We start from the raw sequence: 25,695 nt of genomic DNA, 5'->3' as shown, positions 1-25,695 counted from the left end.
AGAAGGACAGCATGCCTTTCTATCGAGTTGTCGAATGTATGTTTTTATTTACAAATCATTCCTATATCTTTTTTAAATGCTGGGCAAACCCATCAGGGGTATGAAGAGCTGTATAAATACCACAATATAATATGGTGCAACCCAGTATCCTATTTCCTCTTGTTCATAGCTCATTCCCTTCATTGCAAGGCATTGCTGAGATATGTTCTTTATTGAGCTCAATCACCTTTTTATGGGGGGGGGGGTTAAAATGGTGCTAAACGTGCATATAAGACTATCCTTTAATAGGATTTTTAAAACCTTATGTGTGGGGTATTTGTCATACTAGAATACCAAGAGGACTCCAGATACCCCTAAGCTTTGTCTGGCCTGGGGTGAGTCCTGGCCTATCACCATATTATGGCTTGGGTACTGGGAGAGTGGGCCAAGGACACACTTATGGGTACACTGATATCTATGGGTACTATTGACATCTAGCAATCACTTGACTTAAATGCCCTCTGTGGACACCTAGAGGCGAGGAGTTCCACCAAAGAAAGTAGCAGAACAGTAGCCAAACACTTCTGCTGACCACAGAATAAAAACCTTGCCTCAAAGATTGCACTAAGCGATAATTTCCAATACTTAATACTTGGAAATATACAATGCCATTTTCACTCTAATTTCTCGTATTATACAATTCGGAGGTGTTTATTAAGACGTTATTGCTGACCAATAAATAACCATGGCTGATCAATAATCTTTATTGCAAATGCAAAAGTTGTGTTTACTTTGTCTTATGCAACCTTCCTGGTTGTAGTCTGGAATATGGAGTAACAACTTTTGGGGTTACCACAATATCATAAGTGAAACATAAAGGAATGACAAATTGAGGAGGTTAGTGGTATTGGCAAATAAGAAACAGGAACCATAAAAAATAAAATCTGAGTAAAATAATTTGGAAATCATGGATTTTACTCTACCCCGGCAGATAAACCTGTGTGTAATAAGATACTGCCCTGGACTGCCTCTATTTATTATTACATTTCCAAAGTTGAGAAATTGAGCATCATCGAATTGGCTAATAGTAACTCAGTCATTCAGTCAAAGATCTTTATTTGGCTGATTTCAAGTCATAAAACCACAGAATAAAACAATACAATCATAAAACTACATACAATTAGTACAAAACATAATGAAAACTTGATCAAATCCAATTCACAGGGTCACAAACGTTCATAACAGCTGGAACATTCATCAAACTGCCCCATAGAGGTTTCTGATCCTAATTGCACAACGAGTAAAATTAAAAAATGCTACACAGAGATCCAACTCACACCGTTGCTGCAAATGAAACATCACTTCTCCATGAGATCTGATCATGGATGAGCGGAGGATTGGTCTCAGGAAGCGCCCCTGAGGATGGGAATATAAATGACAAAATTGGGTAAAGTGCTTTAATAAGTCATCGCAAGGGCAATTTGGCAAAGATGTACGCCAATCGACTGGGAAAGCAACTATTAAGTAAAGAAGGTTAAAACGCAGTAACTCTTGTTATTTGCAATGCTTCGAAGTAGCAACATCTGAATTACCAAGAGCCACATAATAATGGATTCCTGCTATTCTGCCCCAAGCCCTCTTTTTCTCCTTTTCTCCCTCCCCACGCAGTGCTATGAAGCATCTCAGTGTCTTGCATAAAGTACTATACAAAGAAACAGCATGACATATCATTAGCACAACCCTCCATTTCAAATGAGCTCTGTGGTAGAGTGAAACGATGCCAAAACTTGTCAAAAGTGTGAAAGTACTTTGGGCTTTATTTTTTTATATTAATGATGATCACTTTTAAGAACACCCCACAATGAAAAAAGTTTGCGATGACATCGTTTTCTAAGAGTCAGATCTGTTGCTGTCCACTCTGTAACACTCTGGCACAGTTGGCGAGTGTTGACTTGTACTATTCCGATTTTGAGAGGAGTAAACATCTCAATGCCCATTAGATTCCCCATGTTAGACTAATGTTCTGATTTGCTACCTTTGCCTTCGGGTTCAAGTTTGCGCTATATAAAACTTTATAAATAAATACATTGATCCAGATAAACTTTATGTCCAAGAAATATATTCTTATGGACATTTGACTTGCATTCTTTCCCTTGCAGGTACGACTTCATTGAGATCCGGGATGGAGACAGCGAGACGGCGGAGACCCTCGGGAAGCACTGTGGGAACATCGCCCCGGCAGCCATCATCTCCTCAGGGCCTTCTCTCTACATCAGGTTCATCTCGGACTATGCCCGTCAGGGAGCCGGCTTCTCCCTACGCTACGAACTCTTCAAGACAGGTCTGTGCCTCGTGCTTAGCTAACTATTGTCAGTCTGCAGAGTAACTTAAGGACATAACATGGCTAGAGAAGGCGATAGTGGTGGCATATGTAGGGTTAGAAAACCTGCATCAAAATGTTTGAGTGGACTTCAGAACTTGACCAGAAGAGCTCATTTCTTTGACCACGCATTCATCCACCACTGCTTTTGGGAGTTAACTGTACGCATTCTCCAATCGATGAATGCAGAAATAGGGACGTATTCATATGTTTGTATTTATAGACTGAACAAATCCATGTCACAAACACCAGGTTGTAAACCAATCATTCTTCACAAAGAGGCTTACTTATCCAGTTTTGATTGACACTTATCTGAATCCAAAAGCTATCCTAGGTTTCCCCAGTCCTCTTCATATTTCAAAGCTTGTGATGCTCCACAAATGCTCAAAATCCTATTCTTTTGTGGTATGTAGCTCTAACTATGTTAAGTCTGTCTTAGATCTGCAGAAGAGCTCTCCAGAAATGCTACCATGTCTAGTTCTAAGAGGCCCATTCTGTGTTGTTAGTCAGTTCTTGGACGTTTGCCTATTTGTACAAAGCACTCTGATGCCCCAGAACCATGTTCACGCTGACTAGAGTTTCTCCCCACACAAACACATACGTATGTAGGAGATACATTTCGAGGTCGGCAGGGCCAGCAAGCAGCTCCTGGTCCCAACCATCCTCTGTCCTCATGTTTCATTATGAAGTCTTCCAAGTTGTCAAAGTTCAGGAGAGAGACAATGGCTGCCATATTTCCAGCCTCACTATGACCACTGTGAAAGATGGAGCTGTGTATGGGGTAGTTCAGAAGTCCTCGCACATAGGAAGCAGGGTTTCATCCTGAGAACCGGTGCCTTAATTATTTCAAGTCCGATATTTAGATTTAGAATTTGGGATTTTACAATTCTGAATCTCATTTGTCTGTCTTTGGAGTGCTGTTGAAATTGCGCTTGACCATTCTTTTAGTCAAAACATAGAAATCTCTCCAGCAAGAACAGGGCATAGCGTGGGCTAGGGGAAAATGCACACCACTTCTAAGTTCAATAAATGTAATCCAGTAAAATAGCAATATCATTGTTTTGTGCAGTAGGTCCCTACTGTTTATCTTCCCAAGCCTTCCGGCTTCTTTCTTTTGCTCTTTGGCCATGGGGGTCAGTGACACATTTTCAATAGTGGAGTTCAGGTAGCCACAGGCAAGTTGATTTGATTTTGTGGCCAGGAGTTTTCACAAGTGGCAGCGCTTCGAGATAGGTTGGCGATGTACTGCATCATCCCAATACAGGCCTCCGTTGGCCCAGTGACAACTCACCTTCGGTCTGATGTAGCAGACTGACTTATGGTAGACATCATCATTCCTGCACATATCTGTCATGTCAGGAAGCAGGGCTTTAGATGGGATGAAAAAACTGGGTGGGGGGGTGTCTCAAAGGCACGTGGTGATGTATTTAGGGCGTGGCTTAAAACACATGTGCTAAAAATCTGTGCTTAGCATAGTGTGCCACCTGACTGGTAATTTGATGCTTCTGTCGTTGCACCTAGATATATAATACAACAAGTAACATTACACCTACAACAAGCCAGGACTATTGGCTTTGCCAATGATTGTTAGTTGCATAAGATAAATAAGCAACAACCATGGCTTCGTTGTATAGAATATTGTAAATGAAATGACGTGACTGTGAAAGAACTATAAGGAGTCTCTTTGAAGTTATATCAACGACAGGCACCGCTGAAGAGTTTAGATTTGTTTTCATCCTGAGGGTAAGAGCAAAAATGGAGAGCTCGATAGGGACCCGTCTCAGTACCTGCTATTTAGATCTGTCGGTGCTCAGCACCAGCAGGACCCGGCCCACTTTAAGCCCTGCTTGGAAGTCCTGCCTTTCACCAGAAAGGCCCACTCAAACAGTCAGAACAGATATGACTGACTCCTTGTTCCTCCCTTTCCACGATGCACTGAGTTTCACTACCAGGCGCTATATGAGTGAGTCAGAGAGGAGCGTTGTTTAGGGTGTGCAAGACCCCGGCGCCTCTGCCTCAGCTCTGAGAACAACCGTCCAGAATCCGTGGCAAACGATTGCCTGGAAAAGTAAAAGCTGTTTCCTTCATGCCCCTCGAAAGGCTGATGCTGTCCAAATATTTGTGAGACGCGTGTTTGTGATGAGGAAACGGAGCGGCCATTACAAAATGTCAGCATTTGTGTGTAGGATAAAGCGCGCGGGAGGGAGGGGAGGGCTGCGCCTGGGAGCCGGCGAATGTGAGAACAATTATTTACAATCACTGCAGGTCCGCGTCCAAAAGGGAAACGAGCCCGAGGCATTTCCGTTCTGACAGATGTTTAAATAAACATCAATAATGCGCGTGCGGGAGTAGGGCGAGCGCAAACAGGCGGAGCCAAACGAAAAGGTCTGACTTGTGTATACTGGAGGCACAGACACACAACAGTCAAGCACACACACCGAAATAGCATCGTGCCACAGGAACAAATGCACACAGGAACCAACGCACCATACACTTCCGGGGTGCAAACCCACACGTCCAGGCACAGAGTGCACCAGCCATGCAAACACTGATGTACATAGACCAACATGCATGGTGCTAGTCATGAACAGGGAGCTCCAAGGTCATGTATGATGATCACCAGGCCTACACGGATCAATATATACAGGTCACCGTGCACGCATTCACCAATGCACATAGTATACAGACGTGGATTCTCATACCACCGACATGCAGTTCAGATGCGCCCAGTACGCGGCATGAATCTGTTCTAGATTCACAAGCTCGTCAGTATTCTGCCATCAAGTGGATGAGTCCTGAAAAGCATTTTGTTGTTGTGAATCTAAATTTGGGAGAATCACAACAACCAGAGTCAGTATGACTCATGATGACGGCAACCCAAAATCCACAATGGCCAGCAACTTAGCCGCCAACTTCAGAATTTTTAGGTAACTTTTCTAAATCCGTTCACATCGAACTACACACAAACGCCAACACATAGAAAACACACAGACCCACATACAGACCAACACAACAAACATACATTCAGGCCACACAGAAACAGACAAATGTAGCCAACGGCGGTCTTGAAAGACAGAGACAGACAAATGGATAGTGCATTTGAGAAAGTGAGATTCATGCTCCACGGATGTTACTATTCAGCTCTTCAGCGGAGAAACAAGCATAGTGCCAATGACCATTCCTCACGTGGCCCCTCCTTGGAGAAAGCTTTTCTACTAGGAGATAGAGAGCTTTAGTCTCCTTGCCCATTCAATCCTTGCCACCCTTGGAAGGGCTGGCTGGTGGCAGGTGCTTGACCTGCTCTTTTGGTTGTCTCCAGATCTCAGTCTTTGTCAGGCTGCTCTCCTGTGCTGTCTACCCAGAGCCTCCTGCGTATCTGGCTTTTGTTCACAGCTCCTAGGAGGACTGAAGGCGCTTCAATACCTCCGCTGCTAGAGCTGAGCGCCGTATTTCAATGTCTAATCAAATCTTTACTCAAACCAGATGGCATGGACATCGTAAGTTACTTCTGTTGAAAGGTGGTAGCAACGAATACCGCAATGTATGCATATTGTTATAATAATAGCAACAACAACAGCAATAATGATGATAATAACAATAACAAAAGTAGTAATAATAATAACAGTAATAATTATAACAACTGTAATAATAACCATAGTAATAATATTTATTATGCATTTTGATGGCTTTGGTGGATTTGTGCTTGACTGAGTATGTTTGATTTAAAAAAAGTAGAAGATAGGGTCCGTCAATTATTTAGACCCATAAACATCCATAGGATAGTTGAACCTTCACAAAATTGTACAAGTCATACATTCAATGAGTCATCAAAAGAGGAGAAATGGTTAGAAGCACACAGAAAACTAGTTATATCTGAATAAATTATTATATTTGATATAAATCAAAAGATCTGAATCACGGGGTTATACAAGCTTCAATCATATAGTAAAAAGTAATGAATAGCTGTATATAAAAATTAGCACATCAATTCATAACATGTCATCAGCTCCAATAATAATAAAGGAAGAACCAATTTTTTTTTAATGTTCCAACTATCCTATGGATGTTTATGGATCTAAATAATTGACGGACCCTATCTTCTACTTTTGTTAAAGCAAACATACTCAGTCAACAAATAAAATCCCTTGTAGCCTCTCTCTACCTTAATCAATTACCTTGCCCAAGCCTACAAGGGTTTATTGGGTTACCCCGAATCTATAGATATTGGTGGATTTGTGGCATGTGCCTGTACACAGTTTTATTTGTCACTCTGCTAGCAGTGACATATCCGTGCTCTCCCCATCATCGGTATTATCAATAGCCCTGCACAATGCACCACGAGCCTTCTGGGCTTTGGGCTGGACTGGACGGTTCTATATTCCATTTGGCAATGAAGCTGCAAACACGGGCCCTGTGTGCCTGTGTGGTGCCTTCTTGGCTCATGCCACTAGTGGACAGTAGAATACGGTGGACAATGTCAGGGAAAAACTAACAATAGCCAACAGTGTGTTTGATACACAGAGAAGCACAGGCGCTCAATGAGGAAGGGGTATTCATGGGTTGTTGATGGTTGTCGACTAGTATCTCAATGGTTCTACAAGCTGGTAATGCTGGGGTCCAAGGATGAAGCACATGGTCATTGCTGGGATTGCGCCACTGCATAAGATGGTGTCTGTGCACTGCTGCGCTAGCCACCAGATCAGATGATGACATTTTCTGGCAGCCAGCGCTACAGATTTATGAAATACCTCTTTTGAAATGAGACATTGTCTCTAAGTAGAACCACATGAAGGTTAAGGCACCACCTGCTTCAGGAGCCTCACAACCAGACATCCCTGCTTTCTAACATCACTTTATTGGCTTCGTTGTGTTTCTGAAGCACCCCTGGGGGCTCAGCTTCCCAGCGAACACCTGCTTTATCGAATATAACTCTACATTTCCACCATGTTTCTAGTGCGCGCGTGATTCTATTCACAAATTCAACCGGCTTTTTTCTCAAAGGAAAAACTCAATGAAATACATCCAGTTGTAGCCTCTGGTGCCCGGAGACCTGTATTTGGCTGTTTTTTTCACCCCTTGCTTTCTATCCACCTTTGTGCAGCTGGGCCGAGGCCAACGCGCTTCGGCCCTGCCTCCTTCCAACGGAGAGAGCTGATTTTTCAGTTGCTCTGTCGCTAATTGGTACTAATAGCTGCCTTCCAATATTGCTTAATCAATTCTATCTATTGGGTAATACTAGTAATTGTATGATTATCTCGAGCTGTTGTTTCTGCCGCTGCTGTCAGCGGAATTTAATAAGCAGCTTTGTTGGCGCAGCAGGAAGACGCGGAGCAGCTGTACAGGAGCCAACGACTGGTGTGTTAGGGACCACGAGGACTTATCACAGGAACAAGCAGTCACACATGTCTTTGTGTACAGAGATGGGGGTAGCAAAAGCCAATAGAGTGGGGCAGAGGCAAGTTTAGCGAACAACTTACTGAGTGAATGAGGAAGTGGATAAATGCATACATAAGTGGACGACTGACACTGTAAGTGAGTGAGGGCATGAGGTATTAAGAGGGTTGATGAGCTAGACAGGGATGTGAGTGCAAATGTGGGTGGCAGAGCAACTGACTGAGATACAGTGGTTGAATGACACTGTTACATGTCTTGACTAGTATACACTATGGCCTGAACTGGCCTTCGCAGACCTGCCAACCTTCAAAAATGTTTCATCATGTGAGAGAGGTGTATGACCTTGGAGGAGGTGGGACCTCTGGAGGCGGTGGGGTTTCAGCCCATCAGACAGCCTCCAATGGATATTTAAGGGTAAAGGGTCATGGATAGCCTGGTGGTGAGGCTTTTTTCTGGGCACTGATGATCATCTCTTTCGATCAACCAATCTCTTCCTTAGAACAATACTATAGCTTCTGTGGCTGATGCTGAGGTCCTGGTGAACTTGCAAGACCACCAGTGATGAACATCTGCTGAGCAGAACTCCCTTGTCTGAGCTGGAAGCCCATTTTGTGTATGGGTTTCCAGCTTATCTTGCCTTTCATCATTTGATATTGGCTGTTCGCCATGTGACCGTGTGAAGGGAGTCAATATTGTGGTCACGCAGTTGCGCCATCTGCGTTGAGGGCGTGCTTTAAGTACATAAGACAAACTTGAAGGGACAGTGAATCTAAAATGACTCGTGTGTAAAAAGCTGTTCCATTTGTTTCAAATCTAGGGCTATGAGGACGGAAGCAGAGGGGGTACCTTGCCCTCCCCCATCCTCCATCTTCTGAACTGGAAGCTTCAAATTGTGTTTTTGAATTGTCTGGCCTCTCCCCAGGACAGTTTCAACAGAAGTCCATTCATGAATAGAACCGACACTAGCTGCCCCTCCCCCACCCCTCAGGCACCTTGGATCTCTTAGAAGAAAGCAGGCCTGGGCACAATGCACAACACTGTTGGAGTCAGCAGTAAATAAGTGGCAACATTGTCTGGTCTGGTGACAGTGGGGAAGCCTTTGCTCGAAGACTAAAATAGCCAGCGTTGCTGGATCAGCCAGGCCGGGACAGTGAAGCGGGAGTGTGCTCTGGAGCCTTTTCAACAGATCCAGCTCTCTCCTTCCCCCTCCCTGGAAGGAAAGAATAATGAACAGGGCTGAGGTGGGCGTCCATTTCCCCCACTAGCATCATCCAATGGTCAGGAGCTTCCGAGTGGGAGAGCTGTTGTGATACAAACACCTACAGAACGCTAAAGCCCACTGGAGCAACCAAGCACGCGAGTGTAGGCCTGCGGCCGGCCGCTGTGTGGTCACTGTGGTGTGTGGTAAAGACATTTCTGGGGCTTCATCAGGCCCTGTGTCTAAGAGGCTGGGTTGAGTGACAGAGGAGGGTGGAAAGCAATCTTAGGACACACTCTCCACAATTCCACTAAGCCGCCGATGGTAGTATTTTTGGCTCCGTGCATGAGGTGACATTTTGTTGTCTCACATCACAAGCGCATGCCTTGTTACGTGATATCCCTGTACCCAGTCCTGATATCCAACCCGGTATTTGGACTATTTAATACATGAAATGCCTACTGAGGTCGAGTGAGGGGAGGGGAGAAGGACAATGTGTAATGAAAACTTTGTGGCTTTGGTTCCATGCTTGAAAATTGACGCTCTGCAATATGTCTGCGTGTTTGCAAACCGACTGTGAGACTAAATGAACCAGTTCAATTTAGTGAGGCTAAAAGGCACACAAATCAATTCATATAATTATGGCTATTAAAAGCTTCAGAATTTGTCAAAATTGGAATCATCAGATAATGTGGGTGATTCTAGTTCGAGCAGATTTGCTTTTTCGCTGGTACTGTCATTCACAGTAAAGTTTAGGCTGTCATGCTGGGAAGTGCTGGTAATGCCTTGTTAAAATATAGCATCCCTGGCTGGGAAAGGCAGGTTGTGTATGATTGCAAATAGGTCAATTCTACTGAAAATACTGTTTAAATCCCATCAGATGTGTAGTAGACCTGAGACTGATACTAGTCCTCTAACGGTATAGCATCCTTTGTAAGAAGTTAAAATACTGTTCTATGAAAGTGCAGGCACTCAAAGGTAAACTCTGTCTCTCGAAGAGTCGATTTTTTTGCATTATATTAAAATGACTTCTTTCAGCTGTATTCAGGCATCTGGTGCTCTAAAGATTTGTGAGGTTGACATCAGTATTTTAAGTGAACGCCTTTTCCCCGCTGTGGATGTTCACGGCCACTCACAGGAAATCTACATTTTGTGAGCACGGCTTCCAATGTTATCATCATGGCTGGTCTGCTTGCCTGTAAAACACGTATTTTTGCAATCACGGAACATGGACACCACTGTGTGATCACTTCTGTTTAAACATATTTGGACGCTCTCACGTCAGAGTTGTGAAGGATGCCAAAAAGCCACTGCTGGAGGTGCTGGTGCAGGGAAGATCTCCTGAAGGCAGTCACCCAAGAGCCCCAGGGAGCCTTCAGCACATGGGAGAAGAGCAAGGCTGGTCCATTTACAAACAGTCAAGCCAATGTAAAGAAGGAGCCATATCCCTGCTAGAAAAGAACATCCTTAGGCTTCTCATGTACCCAAGACCAACGTTTATCTTCTCCAACTCTTAAATAAATATGTACCAGCCCCTACTACCTTTAAAACCGCATCTGATGGCTTAGTCCTCAGCCTAGTGACCATCTTAGAGTTCTTGGGGAAGGACCCACGGTATTTCCTCGCAAATGTACGGCTCCTGTTTCTCAACTTAGAGTTTCCACCCATTTCCTTCATTCTTTAGTGAACCTCCGTCAGTGACTGCTTATTACGCATCATTAAAGCGGGCCACACATTATTTGGGTGATAAAAACTTTTGCAAGCTTATTGATCCCTAGTGATATTCAAGTAGGGTTCATCTACAGGTGATCTGGTTGTTGAGAATTGCATAAGTCAAATAGCCGAAACCCATCAGAGCCACCAATTGTGTATTAACATTTGGTGCTCGCCATTTCTGTAATGAGAATGTGCCCTCATAGAATTATTGATTTGCCGCACAGCACCGAGTGAGTTAAGGCCAGCTCCTAGTTGTCAGGATTAAACTATCTTTTACAGAATAAAAAGTGGTCACCAAGCATCCTCATGTTCTCAGCTGGCCCGAGGACATAAGATTTGCAGCCACATCGTCCATTCTTGGGGTAGTTTGCACTTTGTGTGTTGGGATAGCTCTGTATCTCTGCTTCTGGTGATGAAACACACAACATTTTAAGTTGAGAATGAAGACAGCTCTGTAGCAAGAATAGGGCAAATTATGGTTGTAGGAAACAAATCTCCTGTTGTCTTGAAAATCATACCTGAGGCAACCAACAGCAAAACATGGTACTATCAAAGGCAATACCATGATATTATAGATAATTATTTGTTTTCTCTATAGCATTAAAGGAGTTTCGATTGAACCCTTCAACATTATTTGATTATTAGATGTTACGGAGAGTGGAGAAGTGTGGCTCACTGGTTAGAGGAGGCAGACCTGGAAGCAGAGATCAGCCTGGGACCAGGGTTCAATTCCCGGCTCGGCGGGGTCTTGAGTCCTAAAAAATGTCCATGGACTCGACAATTCTTGCTCCGGTGCCTACTTGATTCACGGGTTCACGCTCTGCGACTCTGGGCAATAGCTTGCTTAATCTTCACAACGGCCCCTTGCGGCGGGATGCCTGGCTTTCACCTTGCGGATACCCTGCCGGGGTTATCTCACAGCGGAATACCAGGACGGGTTCCCTAAGCAAGTGCTTAGAAACCGCTCGGTGATTTGCGCTATATAAACTCCTGTACATTTACATTTACAGAGTGGGCAAGAGCAAATGGGAACAAGTGAGGTAGATGTGGTAATGTTGCTCATGCAGAGCATTAGCAAACCTCACCTGATACATAGCAGGTCATAAAAACTCAATGTAAATCAGCTTTTCTGTTTTATTTGCTGTTGTTTTCTTTTACTATGTACATTGTATATTTTCTAGGACTGATCCAGAGTCCGATTATTGCCTTTACCCTTCTCGGCTGTTTTCCCCAAAAATTAAGTGAAGAAGGAGGTGAACATAATGTAAAAATCAATAAAACAAAAAAAAACTTGGAGAACTACACTGCTCTTTTCTCTTTAGGTCTCGCCTGTCGATGCGCATGCGCATCGAGCTTGCGAGACTATGGGGGCTTAACCACTCTTTAACTAACTTGCAAGGAATCGTGGCGATTCCTTGCAGTGCCCGTGACTTTTAAGCTCAATGCGCATGCGCATTGAGCTTAAAAGCGCGTGCACATCAGTTCCCTCATCCGCACGTCGCATTTCTCCTCCCCCCTCGCCCCCTCCCCTGCCCGCCGTGTCGCATTTCTCCTCCCCCCTCCCCTTATCTGCCTTCCCTCCGTCTTGTGCACATCGCATTTCTCCTCCCCCCTCGCCCCCTCCCCTGCCCGCCGTGTCGCATTTCTCCTCCCCCTCCCCTTATCTGCCTTCCCTCCGTCTTGTTATATTTACAGCAAGCTGTCCGTTGCGCTCGCGCGTATGCCTCAAACTGCTTCATTAGTGCTCGTGCCTGCCGTCTGCCACGCTCTCCATTATTGTTTAACACCGCGAGCCCTTCACAGCTCATCTTAGAGCTCGCGCTACGTTTTACTGCACATTTGCCCTGCCATTCTCCTGCATTGTTCTTTAGAGCCTGCGCTCTGTGCCACCGCCAGAGATATTGTATCTTCTCACGAGCGTGTCTATGATTTGTCACTCTGCCTGTGTTGCGAGAGCACCGTGAAATACTTCTGCCAGCAATTTTGTTTTCTTCTAAAGATTAAAGTGTTGTGGCCACTCACATAGTCAAGTAACACTTACCTCTTGCTGTTCACCCTGGCGTCCTCCGTTATTTCTTCCTCATTACCTCGCTTTCATCAAGATCATAGGGGCGTGAAATCGCTCTCGGAGACCGTCTTTATATTTAAACACTGCCACCCTGTGGCCACCACTGGCATTTACTTTTCACTTGTTCACCATGTTGCTCTCCAGAGATTTAATCTCAACACTCTTTTTTAATTATTGTTGGCTATTGGCTTTGCACTTCCCTTCCCAATTCAAATGTACATGGATAACATACAGGTGCGTACCCACAAAAAACACTTGCTTGTTTACCCCAAAACTCTACCTGTTTGGAGGATCCGTTTAGGTTGGCTCGCAGTCAGACGCTGCCTAAATTACAAATCCCCAAACCTAGGCTTCTAGCAGTGTTTTTCTCCTATTCTGTTTTTTTTTTTTTTTAAACAAAATGAGTTCTGGTGACGCTACGTACGTTTAATTATGATATTCCGAGCGTTAAAACATACACTGCCAAACGCGCCTTCACATCCTCACCCCCTCATCCTCACACACCCTCACTCACCCTCACACCCCTCACAACCCTCTCACCCTCACTCAGCCTCACACCCCCTCACCCTCACACACCATCACACACCCTCACCCACCCTCACCCTCGCACCCTCTCACCATCACCCCCTCTCCCTCACACACCCTTACCCTCATCCCCTCACCCTCACACACACTCTGTCACCCTCTCACCCTCACCCTCACCACCTCACACACCCTCACTCACCCTCACACACCCTCAAACACCCTCACTCACCCTCACACACCCACACCCTCACCCTCACACACCCTCACCCTCACTCACCCTCACACACCCACTCACCCTCTCACACCTGCTGCACTCTCCTGCTCTCTAGAGATGTGGCCTAACGACCAGAGCTGCCAACTATGTCACGTAAATACAAAACATGTTGCATTCCAAATGCTATAGGTGTCACATTCGCGAAAGTTATAACTATTGGCGTTGTAAATGACAAAGCTATCAATTTAGCTATTTTAAAAACCAACAAATAAATAAAATATTTGTCATTTACAAGACCAATAGCTCCAACTTTTCTAATGCGAGACCTATTGCATTTCCAATGCTTGTTTTATGATGGCGAAGAACTGCTTCTTTTTATTATTTTGATGTGAAGCTCTTTTTTGTCCCTCAGGATCCGAAGACTGCTCTAGAAACTTCACAGGCTCCAACGGCACCATCGAGTCACCTGGGTTCCCCGACAAGTACCCGCACAACCTAGAATGCACCTTCACCATCCTGGCCAAGCCTAAGCAGGAGATCGTCCTTCAGTTTCTTACCTTCGACCTGGAGCACGACCCTCTGCAGGGCGGCGAGGGCGACTGCAAGTACGACTGGCTGGACATCTGGGACGGCGTTCCGACAGGTAAGTGAATGTTCAGTCTTGTATCTATGCTCAAACATTGCATTTGCTTGTTTAGATGGACTCTTCAAGCTACTTACTTAGTGAGATGAGGCACAAGAAGATAAAATGTTTTGTACAGTTCGATTACATTGGAAAGCTGGAAATCAGGGGACCTTATGGATTACTCGTTTTTTGTCCCTTGAAAAGGTTGGTCTCCAAAAAGTGCAGCATTCTCAAGGGAGAAAGACTAAAGTCCAATGTATCAAAGTGATATTATGAGTGACAAATGTCTTTGTGACCCATGGTGTCAACATTACAATTCTTTTATGATCATAAATAAAAGTGGCGGCAAAGGGATATTCTTTCTTCCTTGCGCTTCTCAAGGAAATGTATCAACATTTATGATCTCATCTGCACTTGCAAAGCAAAGACAGGTTACAGACTGCACTTGTCACTCAGCAACCGTTGGCTTGGGGAAGCTGTCCATGGCGGACAGAGGGCACTGAGCGAGTGACAGCTGAAGAAGAAGGAGCAGAGAGTGGTCTGGTGGACCTCTGCATCCCCCCATGTTCTTTTCACCTTCTGTAATGTGCCACCTGTTTATGTATTGCAACACTTGTCACAGATAATGGCACTTTGATCATGTTTATGCATAGACAGGTTTCTGCCGCCCCTAGCTGGCTTCCATCTTTTCATCTGCAGCCAGATCCAAAGATTCACAGAAAGAATTCTCCCTATTTTAGACAAAACAAAAAAAATTGTGAAAAATGAAAACCAAATATGCATAACTTAGAAAATGTGCATGAAGTGTCGATGTTTATCTAGAGTTGTCTTTATAGGATTGAACAACTCTCAGTCAGAAGAACCGTATTCTCCCAGCATGTACATGGACATGTCCAGAGGTCCCCTATACACTTAAAAGCTTAGAATTAGAGGATGAAAAGAATGTAATACATTCAACTCTCCTACAAAATGTATCATCTTATAAAACTACCTTTCATCCATTCTGTGTCAATTAAATAACGGGAAAGCATTTCTCTTGGATTCACAATGGCCACTATTCTCATTTTTCTTACAGTGGGACCTCTGATTGGCCGGTACTGTGGCACCAAGACACCATCAGAGATCCGATCTTCGACTGGCATTCTCTCACTCTCCTTCCACACGGACATGGCAGTGGCAAAAGATGGATTCTCCGCCCGTTACTATCTGACATCTCAGGAAACACCGGAGGGTAAGTGGCTGTTTCTTAACGCGGACAAGGAGACTAGCTTCTTGTTGTCTCCACCGTATCCTATGGCAGTGCAAATTTTATTTAATTTTCTTTTTACCAAATTAATTAGAACTGGGTTCTTGCATATCCACTGACTTTTTTCCTTATATTGCTATTTTGTTCACCATCTTTTAGGTCATTGTTTTCACGTTAACCAGGGTGAGCGGCTGTTTGAATATGAATTCGTGTGAGAATTCAACGTGATTCTTTTTTTTTGTAAAACAATTTTTTATTCATTTCAGCGTACCAAACATACACGTGGACATTCAATACAACAGTAGTATTTTAAAGATTCAAGAAATCAATCCCCCACATTTGAAGCATCACAGCATTATTCGCTTAGTATCACTAAGACATGATTCTTTTTTGGACAAAAAAATGTCTAGTCCTAGTTTAATGCTAATTGCAAGGAGGTCAGAAGAGGGATTACCTCTTGATGTGAAGGAATTGTGCTAATTTTCCTAGACAAAGGAAATAAACATTGGCATGAAGTGTAGCTCTTGGTCTAGAACAAAGAGCAATCACAGCTGCAAAGAATGTGCACCTCATGTCCCTTGAGAGATTAGGCATTTCTCAACAAAGTGCCAAACCATAATGCAGCCCAAGACCCACAGACTGTGCCACTTTTTGCTGGAGATATCTCATTGGTTTAATGTATCTACCAAATAAATATCCTGAGGGTGTACTACTGCTTTCATGCATATGGATCCGATAAAACTAGTACCATTGAGTGCTTAGAAAGAAGTTGTAAAGACAGAGACCACCAAACCTTAGTGTGCCAAGATCTGAATGAGCCTAGGCCTACGAGCTGCGCCTGGTGCGGAGGGTCTAGTCTGTCACCATACATAGGATCCTCTGTTTCTATGACCACCCCTTATTCAGGAGAACAAGGGCTGCCCATACAGCTCCCCAGATTCTAACCTGTTGGGAGAGCTGACCCAGGAGGAGTTAAATGCCAGTGTGTTTACCCAGAGCAAAAACTAACCCAGTGACTTGTTGGTACAAGTAGTAATTATAGGTAATCAACCAGAGAGAGAGGGAAAAGTATAAGGAGTCACTTTTCATCCCCCTAATGGTAATATCAAATAAACAGAAGAATGCAGCCAAAAGAAAAGAAGAGCCAGCAAAAGAAGTCACTCTTGTTTGTAAAAAGAACCCTCACTCACCAACCTAGTTGGGGACATGCTTCATCATTCGGTTCCCACCAGAGAGGCCGAGTGCCTCCCTGGTGCACCAAGATGGCTAACTACAGCGGAGCGGTTATTTTTGGTTATGCAAGTGTGAAAAAGTGAGTGGAAGTGATTTTAAAAAGTGCTTAGTTCGTCCGTAAACAAACTTTATTTGTAGAGAACTAGGCACCACTTAAAAACAGTGCGGTGGATGTTTCAGAAACTGGCTAGTTTGACCAGATACATCTGTGGTGTTAAAAAAAGGGGTGTGGTCAACATTCGCCTTTTGCGAGGCTTCCGTCAGGACCAAAACACCTCGGCGGTAAGCACACTCTAAGACACACTCTAGCCTGCGGTGTTGAGAAACGGACATGACTTACAGTTTGAGTAGAGCCTTCAGCATTAGTGAAAGCTGTATAAATTTAAGGTATCAGGTAACCTTACACCATGGGTGGAAGGCGGTGGCTTGTAGTCACACATACACCACAGCCCAGCGTCCGTATGGAACTTGCATACTCCTTCCTGAGGACCCCGTGGACTTTACAAGTAGGAATTAAGCAAGTGCCAGTGCATCCCCGAAGTTACATGGCCCATGAAATTAACGTTGGCCCTTCCTGATCTCTGCTGCTGCACTGTTTATATTAAATATTTTCTTTGTTTTTTTTGTCTCCATAATTTCTTCTCAGAGTTTGTTCCTTGCAAAGGGAACCACTTCTGTGAACAGTGTTTCTCTAATGTCTCCCTCCTGTCTTATGTTACGACCTCTTGTTCTAGAAGCTGTGTCTCATGGCTCAGTGGATTAATGCATTCACCCCAGAGATCTGTGTTTGACACCATTATCACAGTTGTGAATCTTTGTGGGTCCACTTAGCCTTTTGTCCTTCTAATGTTGATTAAACCAGTATCATTGAATTTAGTTAAAAATACAGTTTTCAGTGGGGCTAACAAGCACTCTACAAATACCATATTATATTGAACAGTGCTCACCTAATGAACTTATTGCCTTTATTACATTTCGAAATTAGAATACTCTTCCCCTATCAGTGATATCTCTTTTCCTCAACTCTGAACAGGTTAAAATTCATATAACCCCTCCTCACAGGACCCTTGGTTTAAATCAACCACCACCTTGGTGTCTCGCCTAAGGACTGTCAACACCTGTGTTTCTTCTTCTGGCGATGTGGCTTCCATAATTGGCAAATGCTCTAAATTTAACCTTCAGAGCAAGACACAAACCTTGAGATGTGACCACCAGAGCACAACATCATAGTCCAAATATGGCCTCTGGAACTTGATTCATTGCTTCAAATATGGCTTATACAAATCGACCCCATATTTCAGATCTTGCGTCCAAAACTTGACACTATACTCAATGTGTAATATTCAGAACTAGACACAATTCGCTTGGGGTGGCTGTCAGAATCGGACACTGTTTGCTATGCAGGGCTTTACGGAAATATGCACAGACCATAGATTTTGACATTGATTTGCTTGTCTGTGTTTATTCACTTCCCAGCCTTCCAGTGCAATGTGCCCCTAGGAATGGAGTCTGGAAGGATTGCCAATGAGCAGATTACTGCCTCCTCGACCTACACTGATATGAGGTGGACGGCGCAACAGAGCCGGCTCAACAGCGACGACAATGGATGGACGCCCAACATCGACTCCAATAAGGAATATCTTCAGGTACATCGGCCACCTGCTAAAGATTTGGTGACAGTGCACAGTCACAGGGGGAAAGGGGATGACACCCATCAAAGCATTTACACATGCAGAGCCGTAATCTAACCTTAGACACCAACTCAGAACATTGTGTTCAGTTTGGAGCAGAAGAACACCACACAAAATCAAGGAGCCTTTGCACATTTGGAGACTTGTCCCTGCCCTCTTGTTATTTGATTATTAGTTGTATTGAAATATATTAATGGGTCAATATGTCCCAACAGCGTTTATAAAGTTATTTGAAATGTGACTGACGATGATGGAGTTGTGCACTACTAGGATATCCCAGCGGTAATAATGAAGCTCAATCAGTTACTTCGTTGCAAAAGTCTTCATTAATATAATTCCAGGGAGATACCCGGCACCTCGTCGTGACGACTGACGAACAGTTCTATATCGTGGCCCTTATCAAGGTGGCACACTTTTCTGAAAGACCACTTCACTTCACTACACGAGGTTCAAGGCATGACAGATCGAGATGATCATTGCTCAACTTTACTGACTGCCCTGACGAAGTTCTAAGAACGAAACGCGTTGGCTGTTGTTTTTACATTTATATCAATAAAGACTTTTGCAACGAAGGAACTGATTGAGCTTCATTATTACCGCTTGGATATCCTAGTAGTGCACAACTCCATCATCGTCAGTAACTTTCTTCCCATTCTCTTGGGTTGTACCCTGCAACGGTGGGTGCAGGAGTTATGTTTGCACATTAATCAGGGGTTGGTGCGGCACCTAGAGTTCACCGTTGGCATCCTGCATCTGTTACTGTTCATTGAAATGTGACAGTTTCTTAAGAAGGACCACCTGCAGTCACCACTTTAGCTCACATCTCCGCTTGCACCTTGTCATGTGTTGCACGCAAGATTTGGGTAGCCACAATGAGGACCTCAGTAGTACGGATTAGGAATGGGACAAGGAGAGGTAAATGGATCATCTGAGCAGACCAGCACAGTTGTAGAACAGGAAGACTGGACCAAGGATGTGATGGGTGGCAGATTTTAAGACATGCCAATGGCTGTTTATCAGGTCCTGTCCGTAGAATCTTATGATCCAAGCTCTAAGGTCCAGGTGGTCCAAGCTCATGTTGCAGTTTGTTGACACTAGGATTAACACTGGGACCCAACCATGTTCAAAATAAACAATCTTCTAGAAATTCTAGATTGAATAGCAGTGCTGGGGCACCACAGGTGGTTTCTCCAGCTGAAAAACGTTTAAAACCTCAGAAAAAAACAATCTTGCCGTTTAGCCCAAAAAACAGAACAGACTTGAATCATTGAACAAAAAGTGAAAACAAATCCAATGATGGATAATGAAAAACGAGTCCTACGGAATTAAGTTGGTGAAAAGCAGCTGTTAGATATTGTTTCATTTGTGTTTATTTTCTTTATAAAATGTCCGGGAAAGATTTCAATAGTGAAAAGATGCTTTCAAATACAGTTGCAAGTGCCCCCTAATGAATTGGTTGGTCCTTCCAGGGAAGAGTGAAGATGTAGGAAAACTTCACAAATCTGTAAGAAATTAAAAACAGGCAAATTTTGTAAAAAGCTGCACAATTGCACAGGAACACAAGCTGTTGGAAAGGAAGCAGGAAATCTGCTCCAAACATTAGACGGTGTTCTTAATAAAATACAAAATGCAATATCTCTTGGGTCTGGGCTGAGGGAAAACCTGGAGACGTCAACGTTGCAGTCAGTAACGTCATTCTCTCCATCGCACACGGAGTGAAAATGTTCGGATGTTGACAGCCTGATTTATTTAGGAATGTAGCTCAGATAAAACCTCAGAGAACGCCAGACATGTTGACTGGAATCAGTTGGGTTTTTTTGTAATTGCGAAAGCAGACCAGCAGTATCGTTTAACAAGAAATAGCACTTCTCTCGAAACTGGAAATTTTATTTTATTTATTTATTTTCAAAGTTTTATATAGCACGAACATGATCTTCGCAGATATCAGAGCGCTTTACATGGAAGAGTACATGAGGGAACAAAGTCAAATAGGTAAATCAATAGATCATACAGTACAGAAGGGTACATGAGGGAACAAAGTCAAATAGGTAAATCAGTAGATCATACAGTACAAATAATACAAATAGGTGGCTGCAAAGCCAATCATGTGAGTGATAAGACAACTCATACAAATAAGTAAAGGGGTCAAGCAAGTAATACAGATCAGTGCAGGGTGTTAATAGGGTTCGAGATAGTAGATCAAGTGTATTTAGCCATAAGGATAGCTTTTACTTCTTTTTTAAAGAGTGTAGTGGAGGAGATAAGCCTGGTTTCGGGAGGGAGTGAGTTCCAAATCCTTGGCGCCATTCCTGAGAAGGAGCGCTTGTATGTTTTTTCTTTCCGGAATCTTCGAGGTTTCAGCAGAAGATTGTTTGTGCCTCTCGTGTTTCTGATTCCCCCAGAGATTGTCAATTTCTGAGCAAGGTAGCCGGGTGAGTTTAGGTGTACCGCCTTGTGTGTCATGCAAGCGATTTTCAGATGTATTCTGGCTTCAAAAGGCAGCCAATTCAGGGACTTCAAGTCAGGGGTAATGTGGGAGTGCTTTTTTGACCCAGTGATGAGTCTCGCTGCAGCATTTAGAGACGCTTTTAGTGGTGCGGTTGTAGTTAGTGGGAGTCCGCAGAGGGCGGTGCTGCCGTATTCAATTTGTGGGATGACTAGCGCTTGTACCGCAGTTTGGAAGTCTTTGGCTGGGAGGTAGGGTTTAAGTTTCCTCAGAGTATTGATCTGGAAGTTCGCTCCCTTTGTTGCCTGGCTGATATGTTGCTGCATGCTGAGATTGGTGTCGAGTGTTATGCCTAAAGATTTTGCTGAGTCCACGATGGTGGGTTGGACATTGAGTGCGGTTAGGAGTTTAAGCCAATGTTGGGTGGTGGCTATCTTCGCTGGAGGTGAGATCAGAAGGAACTCTGTTTTCAGGGCATTGAGTTTGAGGTGATTGTCTGCAAGCCAGGATTGGGTGCATCTGATCGTTGAGTTCAGGAGCAGGATGTCGTTGGGTGATTGTAATTTGAGGTAAAGTTGGGTGTCATCGGCGTACATGTGAAAGTGTACATTGGATGCTTGTAGCAAGGTGGTGAGAGGTTCCATGACTAGGTTGAACAGAGTTGGGGATAGAGAGGATCCTTGGGGGACGCCTAGCGTTACAGGTATTGGCGAGGACATCAGGTTGTTGCTCTTGAATTTCTGCGACCTGTTGTGCAGAAAGGAAGTGAACCATTTGAGGACAGTTCCAGATAAGCCCATTCTTGTGTTTAGTAGTTCTAGTAGATTCTCATGTTTAACGGTGTCGAATGCTGAGGAGAGATCAAGAAGGATGAGGAGGCAGGTGTCGTTTTGGTCTAGCATTTGAAGTGCGTCGTCAATTATGTGAGTCATAGCAGTTTCTGTGCTGTGCCCTGCTCGGAAGCCTGACTGGTGAGGGTTGAGGAGATCGAATTGCTCAATGTGTTTAGTCAATTGTAGTTGTGCGCATTTTTCCAGCAGTTTGGCGAGAGTGGGGATATTGGTGATGGGACGGTAATTGTTGAGGTCAGAGGGGTCGGCTGTTGGTTTCTTTAGTAGAGGTGTGACCTGACCAACCTTGAGGGAGTCAGGTATGTTTCCTTGTTGGAGAGAGCTGTTGATGATTTTAGTCCAGAGAGGGAGAAGCAAAGGGGTAAAGTCTTTTACTGCGAAGGCAGGGAGGGGGTCCGTGAGGTGATTGGATGGTTTCAGGGTGCTGAGTAATTTGCCAATTTCTTCTTCCGAGTATGTGTCAAAGGTTGACCATGTAGCATTGTTTTTTGGTTCAGCGGGTGCTAGGCATTTGGGTTTGGAGTAGAGGCTTGCGTCAATGAGGAGATCGCTTTTTATTTTGTCAGTTTTTTGGATAAAGAAAGCAGCGAAGTCTTCACAGGAGGGTGCCTCACGACCAGTGTTGAGTGGTTGTGGTTGTTCCTTGGATTGCGATTTGATTAGCTCAAACAGTTTTCTCGGGCGGTTTTTTGCTTGGTTAAGTTGGAGGCTGAAGAAGTCGGATTTTGAGCGTTTTATTTTCCTGAAGTAGGCGTTTCTCTTTTTCTTCAACTCCTTTAGGTGCATTGCGGAGGGGGCTGATCTCCAGGTCCGTTCTGCCATTCGCATGTCTCTTCTATCTTTGTTGAGACTCCCGTCGTACCATGGTTTGGAGATTTTAGTAGAGACTCTTTTTAGCTGCATAGGTGCAGCCTCATTAATTATAGAGGTCATAGTGTTGAGATAGTGGTCCGTCAGAGTTTGGACGTCCGAGGTGCCTGCAGGAGGGAGTAGGAGATTGCAACTGTTAGGGGGCAGAGAGCCTGGGTTGAGCTTTTTCGTGTCTCTTTTCCAGACTTTGGGCTTGGAGAGTTGCGCCGGGTTGACTTTGACTTTTTCGTTGATAAAGAATGTGATAATATGATGATCTGACCAGTCACAGGGTTGGATGGATTCGAGTTGGATAGAGTCCTCTTTGGAGATGATCAGGTCGATGGTAGAGCCTTTCACGTGGGTCGGGCTGTTGCATATTTGGGTGAGGTTAAGTGCATCGAGGAAATTTTTAAGACTATTTACCACCGCGTCGTTGCGGTCGTTCCAATGGAGGTTGAAGTCACCAAGGTATATTTGGGTGAGCTGGCGTCCGGAATTGGTTGAGATCATATCCATGATTTGTTAGGAAAAGGTGAGGTTGTCCCTGGGTGGGTGGTAAATGCTGTGAAGAGAGCATATCGGTTTGCCCTCACTAATAATGTCGAGGCAGATGTATTCCCAGGATGTTGGTGATGGTAGGGATGTGGAATTGACTTTCTGAACAGAGAGGTTGTTCCTGTATATGCATGCAATTCCGCCACCTATTTGGCCTGTTCTGTCGAGCCTGATAATGTGGTAGTTGGGAGGAACCAGAATGTCCATTATGGGTGTCGAATATTCAGTTAGCCATGTTTCAGTCAGGATGATTAGGTCAAGGTCCCGCGATAAGAGGAGCTCAGCAATGGCTGCCGAGTGTTTCGTGGCCGATCTGCAGTTGAGAAGAGCGCACTTGAGACGGGGTGTGTAGAGGGTGTTAGATGGTTCTAGCGAGAGAGGGACTTTTCTAAGGTTATTAGGGATGGAGAATCTGCTGTTTAGTGTGGGTGGTCTAAGGGGATTTGGGTGTATCGTGGGAATGTTGCGGTGTGGGGTGCTTGTGTGAGTTTGGGGGACTGGGTCATAGGAGCGGAGAAGGGTGAGCGTGTCGAGGTCAGAGGAAGAGTTGTGGGTGCGGCGAGGGCGGTTGTTGCGATTAAGAGCTGGGATTGATGTGAGATTGGGGGATAGCTGGGTGCGAGAGTTATTCGGAGGGGTGGGGGACAAGTTTGGCTGGGAGGTGTAGATGTGTGAGGGGTTGCAGGGGCGATGCGGGGGACGAGGGCAGTTGCTGCACCTATGAGCAGGGATTGACGCCTGGTGTGTGGCGTGATGAGGGTGGGGGTCCGCCGGCGGAGTAGGAGACAATTTGGGAGGGGGGGTGGAGGAGGGTGGGCGGTGTATGGGGCGAGTGGAGAGTAGTTCTTTGATGGAGTGAATGTCTTCTTTGATCTGAGTGAGGGTGGCCGTGATGTATTCCATCGTAGGGTAGGTGGTGGGGGTGGGAGTGGTGGTCAGGGGTGACTGGCTAGCCAGGGGATTCGTGTGCAGGTGGGAGGGCGGGCTGGTGTTCGAGCAGGTCTGCGTTGTGTTGGTGTGCGGGATGGGGTTAGGGATGCGAGAGGTTTTGGACGGGAGGGGTGTGGATGAGGTAGGGAGGAAGTTGATGTTATGGGTGGGGGCATTGGTGGTAGGCGGGGGGGACAAGGTGAAGGTTGGGAGACTGGTAGCCGTGGTGGGGGTGTAAGGAGGGTAGTGGGGGCTGAGAGTAGGAGGGGAAGTGGGATTGGAGATGGTCCTGTTGAGGGGAGGGGGAGTTAAGTTAGGAGAGGGGGTATGTTCTGCGAAGTTGGTTGGAGGGTAATGAGGGCTGAGAGTGGGGGGGGATAAAGGGGGGGAATTGTCGGAATGCGTGTTGTTCTGGTGCTGGACTAAGTTAGGTGTGTTATGGGCGGGAACTGTGCTGTCAGCGGTGAGCGGGGTGTTAATGCCCGCTGTAGGTGTGATGGGAGTGTTGAGGGTATGTGTGGAGGTCCGCAATTTGGAAATGTTTAGCCTGTTGAGGAGATGCATTTTGTGAGTCAAAAGATTTATATTTAATACATGGTAAATTTAGAGCTACAGTCCCTTTTTTGACTGTGGATGGTCCCTCTTTCACCGTCCCTGACTGGAGATACTTACAGCATGAGCAAGTAGTTCTCATTAAGATGTTTATGATCCCTTTGGCTGCAGATTCAAAGAAGAAATAACATATGCTTTAAAGGTGCCACCTGAAGCGCTCAGTCCGACCCTGATCAGATGTAGGAGGCAAGCCTCTGATGGTCGGGGTCCGGTACATGGGACCTGGTGGTATTAACGGGTGGAGTGGCCAGAGCTGTGCATGCTGAGATATACAACTGTGAACCTGAAGTGCATTGAGGATGGTGACAGTTCTGTGCTCGGATCCTACAAGTCGATTGCTACGGGAGCTGCGCCATTGTAGCACACGATTGAACCTAGAAGCATCAAATATGGTCTGGTTGTTATTCCAAGTGGGTGCCAAAATGGCACTTTGCCTCGGGTGGCAGCATTCTGTGTTGCAACCTGTGCTGTGGCACAGTTTTGGCTGGAGGGTTAAGGGGGATTCTCCTGTCAGGCTCTCTTGAATCCTGGTGAGACAGGCAGCGGGGCGTCTGAAAGTCTGTATTCCGCTTCTGGCTGGTTGTGGTAGGGTGCTATGAGCCTGGAGAGGGCCACTGGTGGGCCGAGGGGCCTGTTGCATGCCACGGCAGGCTCCTTCAAACTGCTTTCCTCACATGGTAGAATGAAACAGAATCTTGGTGAGATGGGCGTTGTGCATGCTGGACTGGACCCATAGGTGGCTAGTGGGCCCTGGTTGAGTTGGGTTAGCTTCGGGGAAAGATTGGTTGCTGTCATTTGGCAGGGTGCTGTGAATGTTTGGCAATGGCCAATGCTAGTGCAATCATAACAGCTTTTTAGGGAACTTTTAGCAGAGCGGTACTAGTTTATCCCCATACACAATAATTATTTTCCAACCTCTGGGGAAAAGGTAGGCAGCAAATTGTTGCCTCGCGCATGGCAGCAAGTAAGGTTGCATCGCCTTTTCTTCTGGGAGATGTTTGTCCTTTAACTCTTACTCGGGATCCCGGTAGGGTGAGGAGGCTGGAGAGGTGGTGGGCAGAAAGTGTAGATCCGTCCCAGGGCCTCTATCCAGGACTGCATTAAGCTGCTCTTTGGCGCCGCCCCTAGTGCTAAGACAAAGCTATCCCCTAGGAGGTCAGAGGGGAGAGCTCCTCTACAG

General features: G+C 45.1%; 1 protein-coding gene across 3 annotated transcripts in view; it reads left to right on the top strand.

Moving 5' to 3' along the window:
* Positions 1-25,695, top strand: part of NRP2 (neuropilin 2) — a 172,254-nt gene that overhangs the window by 71,598 nt on the left and 74,961 nt on the right. For all 3 annotated transcript variants that reach the window (XM_086955302.1, XM_086955304.1, XM_086955305.1), the window contains exons 3-6: positions 2,139-2,320; positions 13,887-14,117; positions 15,175-15,330; positions 18,055-18,224. In XM_086955302.1, coding sequence (XP_086811428.1) covers positions 2,139-2,320; positions 13,887-14,117; positions 15,175-15,330; positions 18,055-18,224 — 739 coding nt within the window. The remainder of the gene's footprint in view (positions 1-2,138; positions 2,321-13,886; positions 14,118-15,174; positions 15,331-18,054; positions 18,225-25,695) is intronic.

Source organism: Lissotriton vulgaris, chromosome 2_1 (assembly GCF_964263255.1).
Source record: "Lissotriton vulgaris chromosome 2_1, aLisVul1.2, whole genome shotgun sequence".
In the NCBI taxonomy this organism is placed as follows: Eukaryota; Metazoa; Chordata; class Amphibia; order Caudata; family Salamandridae; genus Lissotriton; species Lissotriton vulgaris.
The sequence above is the reverse complement of the archived record's forward strand: the minus strand, read 5'-3'. Positions and strand labels throughout refer to the sequence as shown.